General features: G+C 43.3%; 2 protein-coding genes across 2 annotated transcripts; both read right to left on the reverse strand.

Moving 5' to 3' along the window:
* Positions 1-6597: 6597 nt before the first annotated feature.
* Positions 6598-8671, reverse strand: LOC117282391 (cell surface glycoprotein 1-like; the record flags this gene model as incomplete). The annotated part of the gene is made up of 1 exon (XM_033751793.1): positions 6598-8671. A coding segment is annotated over one exon (1881 nt), but the record flags the coding sequence as incomplete, so codon positions are not given.
* A 1-nt stretch (position 8672) lies between these two features.
* On the reverse strand, positions 8673-15227 carry LOC111865357 (chitin-binding domain protein cbd-1-like; the record flags this gene model as incomplete). Its single annotated transcript, XM_033751786.1, has 2 exons — positions 15169-15227; positions 8673-9022 (listed from the first exon to the last, which is right to left on the reverse strand). Coding segments are annotated over exons 1-2 (357 nt in total), but the record flags the coding sequence as incomplete, so codon positions are not given.
* Positions 15228-16584: the final 1357 nt, after the last annotated feature.

Consider the following 16584-nt stretch of genomic DNA (forward strand, 5'->3'; position numbering starts at 1 on the left):
CTACACCGATGATGTGAATCTACTGGGTGATAATGTAGATATCATAAAGAGAAACACACAGACTTTAATTGACACAAGTAAAGAGGTTGGTCTAGAAGAAAACACAAAGAAACTAAGTATATGTTGCTGTCTCGCCACCAAAATGTAGGGCAAAATCATGACATAATGATAGAAAAAAGAAGTTTTGAAAATGTGGGACAGTTCAGATATTTGAGAACAACGATAACAGATCGAACCCTGATTCAGGAGGAAATTAAGAGGAGATTGAACTCGGGTAATTCTTGCTACCGTTCAGACCAGAACCTTTTGTCTTCTTGACTGTTGTCCAAAAACAAAAATTACAATATACAAAACTAATTTTGCCTGTGGTTCTGTATGGGTGTGAAATTTGGTCTCTGACATTAAGGGAGGAACATAGACTGAGGGTGTTTGAGAACAGGGTGTTAGAAGAATATTTGAACCGAAGAGAGATGAAGTGACAGGAGGTTGGAGAAAACTGCATAATGAGGAGCTTCATAACTTGTGCTCTTCTCCAAGTATAATTAGAATGATCAAGTCAAGGAGGATGAGGTGAGCAGGGCATATAGCACGAATGGGGGAGACAAGGAATGCGTATAGGATATTGGTGGGAAAGCCAGAAGGAAATAGACCACTGGGAAGACTAAGGCGTAAGTGAGTGGACAATATTAAAATGGATCTTGAAGAGATAGGATGGGATGGATTGGATTGATCTGGCTCAGAATAGGGACCAGTGGAGGACTCTTGTGAACACGGTAATGAACCTTCGGGCTCCATAAAATACTGGGAAATTATTGAGTAGCTGCAGAATTGGCAGCTCCTCCAGAAGGGCTCAGCTCCATGAGTAAGTAAGTAAGGCACAACTTGACCCTTTTACCGTATACGTGTATAATACATATACATGTAAGTAAGTAAAGTAAAGTAAAGGTATCCCTGTAACAGGCTGTGGAGGCCCATAGGGTTGTGAGATGTTGAGGTTCCCACATTTTCTAAACAGTCGGCTCATAGATGGCGGCAAGGTTGTCAACCCTACGCCCCGGCCGCCCTTTACCCCAAAGAATATTCAAGAATATTCCTGGTACTCATTTCTGTTAGAGGCTGAGTCGACCCCAGGGCCATAGTACGGCTGGAGCGATTAGGTCAAATGAAAAAAAAATCCAATGACCTCATCGTGACTCGAACTCGCGACCTTCCGGCTTGTAGCATGGTGCCTCAAGCAACTTCGCTACCGCGTACCCCCATATAATATAGATGACCAATTTTTAAATTCAATTTGAAATTATGATTTTTCTCTTCACACCAAGTCATCATCTTTTGCGTTCGTAGTGGTTTCTTGCTCGGTTTAACCTTCGGCCCTAAAAGCAGAAGCAGCACGTTCTTCCGAAAAGTCGGTGAACTTTTACCGGACTCCACAGTACACATCCCAGAAGACAGCATGCCTCAGTCACCGCTGTGTGAATGTGTGTTGCTTCCTTCTAGGCTTGAACTGAAATAGTTTTAAGCGTGATCTAATTTCAGCAAAGCGAGTGACTGACACTTCTTTCTTAAGAATTCAGGTAATCTGACATGTCTTTGATGTTTTGTGCAACATCGTTTAGTATTTTTCAGGACAATGACTCTGATAATACCTCAGGCCTGATTGTGAGTTTTAAATAAGAAACAATATTGTGACTTCATTTCATGACGTCAGCTCTTGTAGTACAGGGTGATTCATTCGGACGAGAACCAGAATTAACAATTATCAATTTCGCAATAATTTACCAATGACAACGAAACTTTTTGAGTACATGCCTTGGCAGATGTGAAGATAACAGAGTTAAGGAGAATTCTGAAATTGATTTCCCTCCACCTGGCGACACAGTCAGATGCTGATGTTAAACCTCCTTCCATATTCTTGTATTATTCGGGAATATAGAACGTTGCATTGGTCTGTGTCTCCAGGAGAAGAGAAACTAATTTCAACATCTTGTGCAACAAAGTTATTTCCCCACCTACTGAGGAATTAAATCGCCATGTTTCGTTTTCATCGGTATATTAATCCATTAATTTTTATAATTATTAATTTGGACATCAGAGTGAATCGCCCTGTATAAAGCACACCACCACAGAAATACAGAATATCACTATTCATTAACGTCTATATACATGTATATATATCACAGTCCGTCAGTAATGCAACAATTGTTCCTTATTTTATTTCTCCAATTTCACTATTTAACATTTTAACACATGTTTCGGCCATAGATGGCCATCTTCATGTGCTCAGTGTATCGAAACTGTTACACTGCTCTGATGTGCGCTAAAACCACGCGCTGCAGTACACTTAAAATAAAATAAAAATAATTAATTAAAATCCATTAAATTTTTTTATTACAATTTTTCTTATTGTAAAATCCTATTCCACCTCATAAGGGAGCCGTCCACTTGTTTAGGCTATGTGATTTATTCCAGATGTTTTATTTCAGCAGCTTGTTTTATGTTCGTTAGCCCGTTGTTGTCTTAACTAGTATAGACAACACCACCGGCTGCTAGAGGGAACAACACACAAGCAAGGGGCACATTACATATTGCACACGTAGCAAAACAACGGGCTAACGAACATAAAAACAAGCTGCTGAAATAAAACAAAGTAAAACTCCGTGGCTTTAGTCCGCAAGCGAACTATACTGACCGAGCGACCGCCGCTTGTCGGCGAAGTTAATGCCAACTTCAGCCGATAGAGGGTGTCGCTTGGTCAGCGCAACGAATCCCCACGGCCGTTAATTTCGGTTTTCTAGACTTAAGCCTCTATTTCCTTGAAATAGCTCCTCAGTTATCCTCACGAGGTTGAGTGGACCCCGTTCCAGACCCACTGCTTCTCACAAAATATGGTAGAGCGGGGAATCGAACCCGGGACCTCTAGATCTGTGGCCAGGAACTCTAACCACTAGACCACAGGGGCGGTCCCCGCTGAAATAAAACGTCTGGAATAAATCGCATAGCTCCAAACAAGTGGACGACGCCCTTTATGAGGTAGAATAGGATTTTACAAAAGTAATGAGAAAATTTTTAATAGAAAATTTTAGTGTATTTTAATTAACTATTTTTAGTTTATTTTTAAGTGGCCTGCAGCGCGTGGTTTTAGTGCACATCAGAGCAGTATAGCAATTTCGATACATTGAGACACCTGAAGATGGCCATCTATGGCCGAAACATGTTGTGTTAAGTGTTAAATGGTGAAATTGGAGGAATATAAAAAAAGAACAATTGCTGCATTATTGACGGACTGTGATATACATAGACGTTTAATTAAAGACTTGCAACAGGATGCTGAAATACAGAATAACTATACACGTCGTTTTAGTGTTTGCTTGTTTCTAGTTTATCGAAGCTTCCAGTAACTCAGATTGTAGCTTTGAAGCGTCGATTGTTTGGGTAATAGTGAATAATGAATAAAAAAGGATTTGGAAGGAAGCGTTCAGGATCTAATATTATGGTCCTATTCGGCATTTCATTTCATACGGAAAACGGAAATTTCTCGGTAAGGATAGTGGAACCGGCCGAGATTCGAACGAAGAACCTCCGGAATATGAATAAGAAGCTTTACTATTTGAGCCGGAAGGTTAAGGGTTCCATTTCCGATGAAGGTGCAGGTAGTACTAATTCTGACAGTAGGTGGTTCTGTGAGCAGTCATTTTCTCTATCATCATCGTGAAGACATCTACGTAAAAGAGCTTCCAGGAAATCTGTATTTTGTATTCGTTGACAGGAAACCTCTGTAAATCTTGTGGAAGTGTCCCTTAGTACAGTGCAGCGAAAAGGGGAGCACAGAGCCCACAGTGACAGCGCGGATATACTCGTGCTGAAACTACGGTGCAACAAACGTAGCTCCTACATATGAAGACTGACCCCTCCTTTGTCGAAACACGTACAAGTCTAAGATAGAATAAAAGTCTTGTGTCATGGATCTCGTGGAAACTGAAGACAATCATGACTGACCAACTGTGTTTTGTATCAGTATTGGTGGTTAGGATAATAGTGTTAAACATCTGATTGTGATTACGCGGAGCCCACAGTTGCACATTATTTTTAATTTCCTAAAATTCGACACAAATTTATAAAATTCTAGTTGCTAATGTTAAGATCAGATGTGCATATTATTTAAATGTGGTTAGGAGGACCTAAATGTAGATGGGAGAATAGTATTAAAATGGATCTCAAAGAAATAGGATGAGAGTTTGTGGGCTGGATTAATCTGGCAGAGTATAAGCCAGTTGCAGTTTTTCTGTGCTTGATAATGGACGATTTGAGGTTCTCACAAAGGTGGTTGCATGAGAAGTTCCATCATCAGAAGATACGTATAGTGCCATGTAGTCCGTCGAAAGTCAACTGAAGTTTCGCAGGCTCATGTTGGCTCCATCTTCAGTGTATAAGAAAAAAAGCTCTGATTGCTACCTGCTTCATGCCGATTTCTTGCTTGGTTTATTTTTCGTGAATATAGAGGCGACATATCCCTTCGAAACGTCAGTTGACCTTCAGAGGGCTACATGGCGTTATATACTGGAAGATAGAACTCTTCATGGTAATGAACCTTCGGGTTCCATAAGGTAGAGAGGTAAAGTTGTCCCTGTGCTTAACTAATTAAGCACTACGCCATGAAGACGTATGGGGAGTGAATGTATAGATCCAAGTTTTCTTGATCTCGGCACTAGGTGGAGGTGAGCGGTCAGCTTCACGCCCCAGCCGCTTTACCCCCGGGGAAGAAACCTCCGGTACTCATTGGATAGGGTGGGCCCCAGAGCCGGTATGGACGACATGGAAACTCGAATTCCAGCCCTTCGGTCGTCCAGCACGTAGCCAGTCGCTATACCGACTGAGCTATCCCGGCTCTTTCTGGTTCCATAGACGCCTGGGAAATTCTTCAGTGGTCTAGTTAGGGAATGTAAGTCGGGAAGCAGTGCATAACACAATACGGTCTTCATGGTTTTAACGCCATGGTCCTCTTCCATAGGCTCCAAATTTCTTTCGGGTTGAGACAGGCCTGTTTAAGGGCGGATTTTCCACGTGGGCGCACACATCTTGCAGAGTGTTCCTTCTACTTTGTTGTTTGGAATCCTGTATTTAAGCATCATGTTGCATTACTATGTCTAAAACTGTTTATTGTAGCGGTAGCGTAGTTGGTTGAGGGGCTATGCTACAAACCGGAAGGTCGCGATTTCAAATCCCGATGAGGTCATTGGATTCTTTTTCAATTGACCTGTTCCTTCCAGCCGCACTATGGCCCTGGGGTCGACTCAGCCTCTAACAGAAATGAGAACCAGGAGTATTCTTTGAATATTCTTGGGGGTAAAGGGCGGCCGGGGCGTAGGACTGACAACCTTGCCGACATCTACGAGCCGATTGTCTGGAAAATGTGGGAACCTCAACATCTCACAACCCTATGGGCCTCCACGACCTGTTACAGGGATACGTTTACTTTTACTCGTAGTCAATTGGTATGCGCTGAAATAGCACACGCTGTAGTTCACTTAATTTAAGCCCAATAAAATCTATTGAAATTGCTATTTTAGCGCATACCAATTGACTACGATTATGACGTTTTAAACCACGAAGCGTGCAGTCGCATATCCGACGAATGGACAATATTAGCGCACTGTAGTAGTTTTAGCATAGTAAGGCACCTGAATACGGCCATTTAGGGCCGAAATATATGTCGAAAGTGAAAGTGTAAGAAAGAAGTAACAGTTTTTTTTTTTTGCTTGCTTTTCGACCCTGAAAATGGAGGAGATATGTTCCCTAGAAACGTCGGACTCTCTCTGAACTACATAGCGTTACAAGCCAGAAAACCTTACTCTTTATAGTCACCAATGTGAGTGCCTCAAATCTGACGCCTATCATCATCATCGTCAACAACAACAACAAAAATAAGGTTTGGTCCGTTTCGATTTGTTCCGCTCCTCTGCAGCGTAGCATCTGACGTCCGACAATCATTTTAACCTACATATACGCCTCATCATCGTTCGAGGACCAGAAAAAATGTGGCGCAAATCTTGTAAGGCGTATATGTTGTTAGAGGTTAAACCTATAATTAATAATAAATATTGTCTTGCCAGAAACTTCGACAAGTTATGTAGGGTTTGAGGTTCTCTCAGCGGTAGTTGTGAAAACTTCTATATTCCAGGATATAACGCCGTGTAATCCGTTGAAAATCAACCGACATTTCGGAGTATCATAACACCTCATCTTGAAGCTCGAAAAATAAGCCAAGGAAGAAACCAGAATGAATCACTGAAACAGAACCTCACATGATAAATATTTACCATGTTTTTTTACATATTTTTCTACCGAGGAATCGCATTATTGGGAACTTGTGCGCGAATTTTGTTGCACTCTGCATAATTGATTATAAGGCCGATTTAAATAGAGGGATTTAAGACTACATAATATCGAATACATGTGGCAATTATAAATACATCAGACAGGTTGGTCTGTGGCATAACCTATAAGCAGAAGCATGCAAAATAAAAGTCGGGAGCATTATAACTGTGCAGATTGTTGGGTACCGCTACTTATTAAATGACGATTGCGAAGACTCCGCTTTATACTTGCTTCTTCATTTATTAATAATGCAGATTATGATACATGTGCAATTTATTCTACTTTTGAAATAAGATTTAGAGCTGTGTAAGTTGCCTGTAAAAGTAGAGGTATTTACAATTTGTAGCAATTTTAGACCATAAGACACACTAAGTAACATTTCCATCGTAAACCAAAGACAAACCAAATCGCAGTCTCAGTTACGCCAGTGTTTCTGTATAGAAAACATGGAACTGTGCTTACTCTTCGCTACCACTGCTCTCCCCCCTGGTGCGGGTTTGCTTTCTTCACTCTCGCTCTCCGGTGCGGATGTGCTCTCTTCACTCTCGCTCTCTGGTGCAGGTGTGCTCTCCTCACTCTCACTTTCTGGTGCAGGTTTGCTCTCTTCACTCTCACTTTCTGGTGCAGGTTTGCTCTCTTCACTCTCACTTTCCGGTTCTGGTGTGCTCTCTTCACTCTCGCTCTCTGGTGCAGGTGTGATCTCTTCACTCTCGCTCTCTGGGGCAGGTGTGATCTCTTCACTCTCGCTCTCGCTCTCCGCTTCTGGTGTGTTCTCTTCACTCTCGCTCTCTGGTGTAGGTGTGCTCTCTTCACTTTCGCTCTCTGGAGCAGGTCTGCTCTCTTCACTCTCGCTCTCTGGTGCAGGTGTGCTCTCTTCACTCTCGCTCTCAGATTCTGGTGTGCTCTCTTCACTCTCGCTCTCTGGGGCAGGTGTGTTCTCGTCACTCTCGCTCTCTGGTGGAGGTGTTGGTGGTTTCTCGATACAGCCATTAAGATCAGGCCAGTCACAGGCATCACATTTCTCATTCCAGATAAGTTTGGGAGGACATACAAGGCAGATTAACTGTCCGTGACTGCACTGATAGAACCATTGAGGATCAGAATGAGGGAAATATGTGGGACTTAAACCGTCCTTTGAAGGGCACTTGGGAGGGTTCTCATCATTAGGGCATTCTTCCTTGCTGTCTGTTGTTGTGATCACTGGCTCTGTTGGAGGAGGTGATGTGTTCTCAGTGCTCTCTTCACTCTCGCTGTCTGGTGCAGGTGTGCTCTCATCACTCTCGCTCTCCGGTTCTGGTGTGCCCTCTTCACTCTCGCTCTCCGGTGAAGGTGTGCTCTCTTCGCTCCCGCTCTCCGGTGCAGGTGTGCTCTCTTCACTCTCGCTCTCCGGTGCAGGTGTGCTCTCATCACTCTCGCTTTCTGGTGCAGATGTGCTCTCTTCACTCTCGCTCCCTGGGGCAGGTGTGCTCTCTTCGCTCCCGCTCTCCGGTGCAGGTGTGCTTTCTTCACTCTCACTCCCTGAGGCAGGTGTGCTCTCCTCGCTCCCGCTCTCCGGTGCAGGTGTGCTCTCTTCACTCTCGCTCTCTGGTGCAGGTGTGCTCTCTTCACTCTCGCTCTCTGGTGCAGGTGTGCTCTCTTCACTCTCGCTCTCTGGTGCAGGTGTGCTCTCTTCACTCTCGCTCTCTGGTGCAGGTGTGCTCTCTTCACTCTCGCTCTCTGGTGCAGGTGTGCTCTCTTCACTCTCGCTCTCTGGTGCAGGTGTGCTCTCTTCACTCTCGCTCTCTGGTGCAGGTGTGCTCTCTTCACTCTCGCTCTCTGGTGCAGGTGTGCTCTCTTCACTCTCGCTCTCTGGTGCAGGTGTGCTCTCTTCACTCTCGCTCTCTGGTGCAGGTGTGCTCTCTTCACTCTCGCTCTCTGGTGCAGGTGTGCTCTCTTCACTCTCGCTCTCTGGTGCAGGTGTGCTCTCTTCACTCTCGCTCTCTGGTGCAGGTGTGCTCTCTTCACTCTCGCTCTCTGGTGCAGGTGTGCTCTCTTCACTCTCGCTCTCTGGTGCAGGTGTGCTCTCTTCACTCTCGCTCTCTGGTGCAGGTGTGCTCTCTTCACTCTCGCTCTCTGGTGCAGGTGTGCTCTCTTCACTCTCGCTCTCTGGTGCAGGTGTGCTCTCTTCACTCTCGCTTTCTGGTGCAGATGTGCTCTCTTCACTCTCGCTCTCTGGTGCAGGTGTGCTCTCTTCGCTCCCGCTCTCCGGTGCAGGTGTGCTTTCTTCACTCTCACTCCCTGAGGCAGGTGTGCNATTCTGGTGTGCTCTCTTCACTCTCGCTGTCTAGTGGTGATGTGCTTTCATTGCTGGTGTTACTGTCAGCACCGTCTCCCTGAGCATGGACTTGCAACAAGCAACCGGCACGTTCCGGCCGGTCACATGTGCTGATAGCTTTGTTCCAGTGCAGTCCGGGTTGGCAGCCAATTCGAACGCTTTCTCCTGCTATGCATTGGTAATATGCGCTGCAGTCATTGGGATCAGCGTAGTAGGTCACTCCTCTGTCGCAGACTGGGGATCTCGTTCGATGCCTTGAAATGCTTGCCCCCGAAGACAGAGGCAGACACAACGATATAACACCCAGCACAGCTAGGATGCTGCCCGTAATTCCTGTAATTTCAAAATTATGATCAGTACTATTCCTGTGCTGAAGGGGGATGAAGTGGGTGGAGCCTGGAGAAAAATACATAAATGGGAGTTTCGTGACATGTACTCGTCGCCAAGTATAATTAGATTAGTCAAATGAAGAGAATGACACGGGCAAGACATATAGCATGTATGGGGTAAAGATAATGCATATAGAATTTTAATGGGAAAGCCGGAAGACTTGGACTTGAGAAGATAATACTAAAATGTAGCTTAGAGGAATGGAATGTAGCTGTATGGACTAGATTAATCTGACTCAGGATAGAGACCATTGGAGTGCTCTTGTGAACAAAGTAGTACACCTTTGTGTTTCAGAAAAATGTTGGAAAGATCCTTGAGTAGCTGATCGACTGGTGGCTTATAAAATAGGACTCAGCTGCATGGAGTTAGTCATTCCTCTATTTACTACATCACGTTGTGTTAAACTATTCTGCGATAGAATTTACGGTTATGAACCCAAAAATATCTTGTGGTTTTATTTTCGGAATCCCGAAGGCAGTCAGTACGAAGCAGTGTGTCGTCAGGAATACCTGCCCTCGGCCAGATCAGGTTCGCAATAATCTGAGAAGGGGCGTCGATTAATTAACGACGCTTTTATTACCGAGACTTTGTAGCATCGACTGGTCATGTCACTGATGAATTCGAAGGCTTCCGAACGAAATATTGGTTGCCTAATCGAGGAATTATCCCGAAATTTTCCAGGAGGGAGTTTCCTCGCACCCGAATTTGTATATAAGGTAAGTTTGTCTCCATGCTTAATTAATTAAGCCCCACGCCTTGAAGACGTAGGGAGGAGTGGAGTTACAGCTCAACGTACTTTTGACCTTGGCACCAAATCGAGGTGAGGGGTCAGCTCCATGCCACGGCCGCTTTACCCTGGAAGAACGAGCCAATAGTAGGCTGGGGGGGGCACTGGGACATAATGAAGAGAAAATTTTTGCCCTTGCCGGGAATCGAAACCTGATTCATCGGTCGTCCTGCCCTAATCCTATCGCTGTATATTACATATAAGCAATTATGTGTAGTTAAAATGTAATTTTACATAATAGAATTGTCACGTGATGTTACTGAATATACACCGGGTTTGGATTGGTAATTGGATTTATTGAACTTACGGATCCGTGACTACAAGAAATTATAATCTTCTCACTAATTCACACACTTTACAGTTCACTAGAGCAATGCATTAAGTCCTCTCAGTCTGCTGTGTCTTCCCCAGTCTTCTGGTAACGGCTTCAAACGGGGGACGTTCCCCTTCCTCTGGGTTCCCGAACTATCCCGGCCTCAGCTACCAGCTTCTAACAAACAGCTCACAACTGTACCGCAGCAGTCCTCTAACTCACTCACTAACCCAGTACTCTTCACTGAACTAACTTTTAGCTGGTCCCTCTCCAGTCCATTATATTGCCGTTGGTCCTAGCTAGCACAGTCATTCTTGGTTCTTTCCTGGATTTTACGTGCTTTGAAATGCGGCCTCCTTTTCAACGAGAGGAGGGGTCTGACTTCTACAGGCCACGCTTCCTCTACTGTGTAGTGACTACTGGCACTGACTGACTCCACTAACTGTCCTGCTTGTAACATCTCGGCACGGATCACACAGAAAACACTGTTACTCTGTTGCTGTTTACGGGCCGTTGCTTAGTAACGGCAGTCGTCTAGTTGTTTATTTTGCGTTTGTTGCCTAGCAGAGGGTCTACATGCCACGGTGAAGTAAAAATTAAAGTTGTTCGTGTGCTTAACTGTTTAAGCACTACGCCATAAAGATGTATGGGAGAGGGGATATGTAGATCCCCATTATCTTGACCTCGGTACTAGCTGGAGGTGAGTGGTCAGCTTCACACACCAACCTCTTTACCCCCGGGGAAAGAACTCCTGGTACCCATTGGATAGGAGGTTGGGTGGGCTCCATAGCCGGTCTCGACGACTTGAAGACAAAATTATTGATCCTACCGGGACTCGAACTCCGACCCCTTGGTCGTCCAGCCCGTAGTCAGTCGCTATACAGACTACGCTATTCCGGCTCCTACACATACCATGGTATACATGTTTTATCGAGCGTATCTCAAATACGTAAGCTATTTGAGCTTGTCGCTACAAATACTTGAGCCTGGATGTTAAGCAAGTTTCATAATAAATTATTTCTTCTGAACGCGCATATTAAGTGTACACTGTATGTGTTTACAGTCTTGTATAGTGTAACATGTGAGGAGAATGCGACAGAATCAGTTTCTCACAGCAGTGTTTATGAAGAATGCAGTATTCGGAGTTGTCTCTCCGTGTGGTTCGGAGCAAGCCAAGCGAGATAGCAACAGGTGTGGGCGTCACGCTATCTCCGGGCTTTCTCCGAACTACGTGCACACGGGGTTATAACCCAGAATACCGTACTCTTCGTACAGGAGAAGGTGGAAAAATAATTTTTTGTTATGACTGAAGAATAATAATTTACGAAAATTAACCTGAAATTTAAATCAGTCCTGTATAGAAGTAGTGCTGGCTAAATTCCCAGCTTTGCGCAGTTCACGAAGAACACAAGTACTTCTCGACCCTTGTAACAACTCATGATTAGGAAAAAGGACAGTTACATATAAAAGTAAAACTAATATGATTATTGTTTATAAGAATTTTCTAATACAAATTGCCTTTAATTATTAACTTAATTTCGTAAGTTTAGAAGTGACTTACAGTGTACCATCACCATACTGATGATATTCACCATAATGGGCCAGTTCGTTCATAATTAACGGAACGCATGTAGACTGGCAGATACGCCGCTCACTGTAACACGACTCCAGTCTAATTTCCACATCAGCTTAAAAATTCAACGGGCGTTTATTCCATCTGATTATTTGTAACGAACTCTCTGTGTTTGGTTGAACAACGAATATGTTGAGTGGTCTACTTTCTGGTCTTCGACAGTCCCTCCAGACAGATTCCAGGATAATATGGTAAATTAAGTCACTACCAGTTCCTTCTTCGCCCTTTCCAATGCATTTCCCATGATCCGACGCTAAGAAGTCTGAGATATTTACAGATTTTCTAAATAAAAGCAAAAAAAAAACTCCGTGGATTTAGTCCGAAAGCGAACTATACCGGCTGAGCGACCGTCGCGTGTTGGCGAAGTTAGTGCCAACTTTAGCTGATAGAGGAGTCGCGTGGTCAGAGCAACGAAACCCCACGGACGTTAATTTCGGGTTTCCTTGAAATAGCTGCTCAATTATCCTCAGGAGGCTGAGTGAACCCCGTTCCAGACCCAGTACTTCTCAGAAAATCTGGTAGCGCTGGGAATAGAACCCGGGACATCTGGATCTGTAGCCAGGAACTCTGATAACTAGACCACAGAGGCCGTCAAATAAACCAGAAATAAATGAAATTTATTTTTATTTATTTTATTTAGCGGGGTCCAGGTAAAGATAGGAGATACATTTCCTCATCCACATTTCATCCACTGTTACGCTCATCAGCTAAACTTAGTAATGAAGAAAGCATGTTTCTCTGTAAAATCGGTGAAATTGTTTATCAATATATCGGGCTTTTCATCATTCTTCTCTGTTTCGCCCAAGCGGTCGGATTTATTACGAACTGTGTGTGGCCGGGCGATTCCGAAGACTGTGGAAACGCGATGGAACTTTCACAAGAGTTGTAAATACTGTCTTCAGCAACAATGATGCTCTGCTTCAGTGTTTACACATGATTCAAAATGAAGATGGTTGGGATGATGTTACAATTCGAGAGTCCATAGGACTGGCTAATTTGTTGAATGATGGGGAATTCTCATATTTGTTGGCATTTTTAATTCCGTTCTTTTATGATATGTATGTATTGACCGTCCTCTAGTGCACACAATCTCACATGTCACTTCACTACATGTTTTGGCATCACTGTGCCATCCTCAGGTGTTATTTACGTTACGTTACGAGCACTGCTCGTCATCATGTTCTTTTACATGTAGACATTCTGTACAACACAATACAGAAATTGTCAGGAAATGCTCTAGATATTCGTACTGCAATTCAGCACTTCGAAACTGCAATAGACGTCATCAGAAACAATTTGCCTGAACTAGAATGTCCAACAAAACGTGCGCGGAAAGATGTGAACACAAGCGCCGAAGCTGAAGAGGCGTGTGACGCAACAGTGAACCAGATGAAACGTCGTTTCGAAGAAGCACATCACAGAAAATGTTTTTCATTAATTGAACCGCAATTATTTGCAGCACATGAAGTTGTCTTTCCTAGAGAGCTTGTGATCAGTGCTGTAAAATATTGTCCTATGCTCTCGAAAGCGAACTTAGTGTCCTTTATAGGCATGACACATTTGCAAACGTAAAGACAGTTCTTGCTCTTTGGACATTAATATGAGAGAACAATCTGGAAGCCGCTCTGTCAGAAATACACAAACTGACAGATATTGTACTTACAACTCCAATATCAACCGCCGAATCCGAGCGTTGCTTCAGCACCCTAAAAATAGTTAAGACATATCTAAGGAACTCAGTGGGTCAAGAACGTCTGAAGGCACTGGCTGTACTTAGCATTCATAAAGACATGATTGCAGAGATTCCGGTATTCAACCAAAAAGTGACTGATTTGTTTGCTTCCAAGAAGAATAGACGAGCGCAGTTCCTGTATAAATGAGGTAACTTTTAAAACATTATTTTAATTAATGGCATGAATTGCAATGGAGCATGCTTACATTTTCTAATACTGCTAACACATGTTTTAAAGTAGGAGTTTGTACTACAACTCACATCACTACTACCTATTATTATTATTATTATTATTATTATCATTATCATCATCATCATCATCATCATCATCATCTCTTGTCACAGGTTTATTTCCTGGTATTCCTTTTCTTGAACCAGTGATGCACCTCACCACTCAGGCTTCAAGCTTCGCACTGTAGCACTTTCCGTAGTATGTGTGATGTTCCCAGGATAGCTGTTTTTTGCAGTGAATCTATGGAGTGCTTACCAGGAATTATTATTATTATTATTATATAACAACGTAAGAATGTAGACCGAGCGCATATTAGCCCCACAATCTATTTGAGCCACGAGCAGCCACTGCTCTTTGTAGTGATCACAGTGAGAACCTGAAGACGTTTACGCGACGTTGAAAGCTGAACGTCTTACATAAAGCTTTCTCCCTTTTCAGTTTCCTAATATTGCGATAAAGTAAACAGCATATTCTTATGCTCATTCATTGTACATCCTGTATTTATCTGCTGAATCTCCACCTGATGAAACAGCATGTTCGGAGAAAGTTACAAATATCCACGACATAAATCAACAGCGTATAATATGCTTAAACGTGGAAATTCTAAAAGGTTCTGACGTTGGGGTATAACAAAAAAAAAAAACTCCGTGGTTTTTAGTCCGCAAGCGAACTATACCGACCGAGCGACCGTCGCTTGTCGGCAAACTTAGTGCCAACTTTAGCGGATAGAGGGTGTCACGTGGTCAGCCCAACGAATCTCCACGGCCATTAATTTCGGTTTTCTAGACCGGAGCCGCTATTTCCTTGAAATAGCTCCTCAATTATCCTCATGAGTCTGAGTGGATCCCGTACCAGACCCACTACTTCTCAGAAAATCTGGTATCGCGGGGAATCTAATCTGGATCTCTGGATCTGTAACCAGGAACTCTGGCCACTAGACCACAGAAACGGTCTGACGGTGGCGTGTAACACTCAGAATTACTGAGTTTTTGGATTTTGTCCATCGTCCGGTACTCTAGAAACTAGAAAACACGATGTTTCGGAAGTTGGATCTGTTTCCTTCCTAAGGTGAGGGGGAAAGACACCTACTTTGCTGGGTCCCTTAGAAAGAGCTAACTTCAGTCAATCAGTGATTGAAGTTAGCTATTTATAAGGGACCCAACAGAATAGGTGTCTCCCCCACCCTCACGTTAGGAAGGAAACAGATACAATTTCTGAAACGTTGTGTTTTCTAGTTTATAGAATACCGGACGATGAACAAAGTCCAAAAACCCGGTAATTCTGAGTTCTTAAACATGTTTCATATGTCAAATAAATACTATATGTTATTTAGCGGTGATATTTTTTTATAACTGTGACAGTATTTTTTTTTGTTTGTTTGTTGCACCTTACCTGCCATGAACAGTGTTTTGTTTTGACGGTGCTGCGTCCTTATGTAGTTGGGTGTAACTGCTGAAATGACCCTGACAAACGACTGTCTCCTTGCATTATATACTACTTGCGTGAAATGCACTTTGGCCGACTAAATCTTAAATTAATTCACAAATATAACATGAACATGAGTGCTGAATACAATGCCATTCATGTATCAAACCTTGACATGTATCAAAGACACAGGTGACAACTTTTAGTCGTTATCGAATGTCATGCTATTTCTTGTTCCTGATACGGCCTTGATTACGGTTTTGAACTGCCGATATAATGTCTTGGATTTATGATATTAGAATCGTGATTGTCCTTTCATCATTTTATTAATATTTCTGAAGTATTTTCTTTATATTTATCAATTTTATATGAGTGTTCCCAGTTAGAAAGTTCCATCAGAAGAACAGCAGACATTAAAACATGTGTCGTCGAAAGGTGCCTGTGTGGTCTAGTGGTCAGAGTTCCTGGCTACAGATCCAGAGGTCCGGGTTCGATTCCAGGCGCTACCAGATTTTCTGAGAAGTAGTGGGTGTTGAACGGGGTCCACTCAGCCTCGTGAAGACAACTGAGGAGATATTTAAGGAAATAGCGGCTCCGGTCTGGAAAACCGAGATTAACGACCTTTTGGATTCGTTGCGCTGACCACGCGACACCCTCTATCCGCTAAAGTTGGCATTAACTTTGCCGACAAGAGGCGGTCGCTCGGTCGGTATAGTTCGCTTTCTGTCTAAAACCACGGAGTTTTTTAGTTGTTGAAAGGTAAGAAATAGTTTTAGGAGAATCCTTGCTACAGTGTCAGGTCTTTTCCCTTTTATTTTGACTTAATTACTCCATATCATTACGACTGCGGTAATATATATTATGAGATATTAGTCAGATTTCATATTTTTAACATTTTAATCTGGAAGGTGGTTTCTTTTTGCTAGATGTCTCATTAGTATCTATAAAAATGACTTGCTTGTCCGTTTTTGGTGACAGTTTACATGTACCTACTAAGTCAGAGATTTCTCAACGTTTTGTGTTCGACATCGCACAAAAGTTAGTTCCGCAGCCAGGTATATTTAGTTGTTAGTATTATGTTCAGGAGCCGGGATAGCGCAGTCGGTATAGCGACTGGCTACGAGCTGGACGACGGAGGGATCGGAGTTCGAATCCCGGTAAGGTCAAGAATTTTCTCCACGTCGTCCAGCCCGGCTGTGGGGTCCACCCAACCTCCTATCCAATGGGTATCTGAGGCTCTTTCACCGGGGGTAAAGCGGCAGAAGGTGTCATCGTCGAAAGATCAGCATCCTGGATAGTCTCTTTCCAAAAACAGAAGATCGCATTAAGTGGAGGAACTGTTTTGGAAGAGACTGTGGACCTGTCGTCTGACAGATTACTGAT

Source organism: Cryptotermes secundus, unplaced genomic scaffold (genome assembly GCF_002891405.2).
Source record: "Cryptotermes secundus unplaced genomic scaffold, Csec_1.0 scaffold114, whole genome shotgun sequence".
Lineage (NCBI taxonomy): Eukaryota > Metazoa > Arthropoda > Insecta > Blattodea > Kalotermitidae > Cryptotermes > Cryptotermes secundus.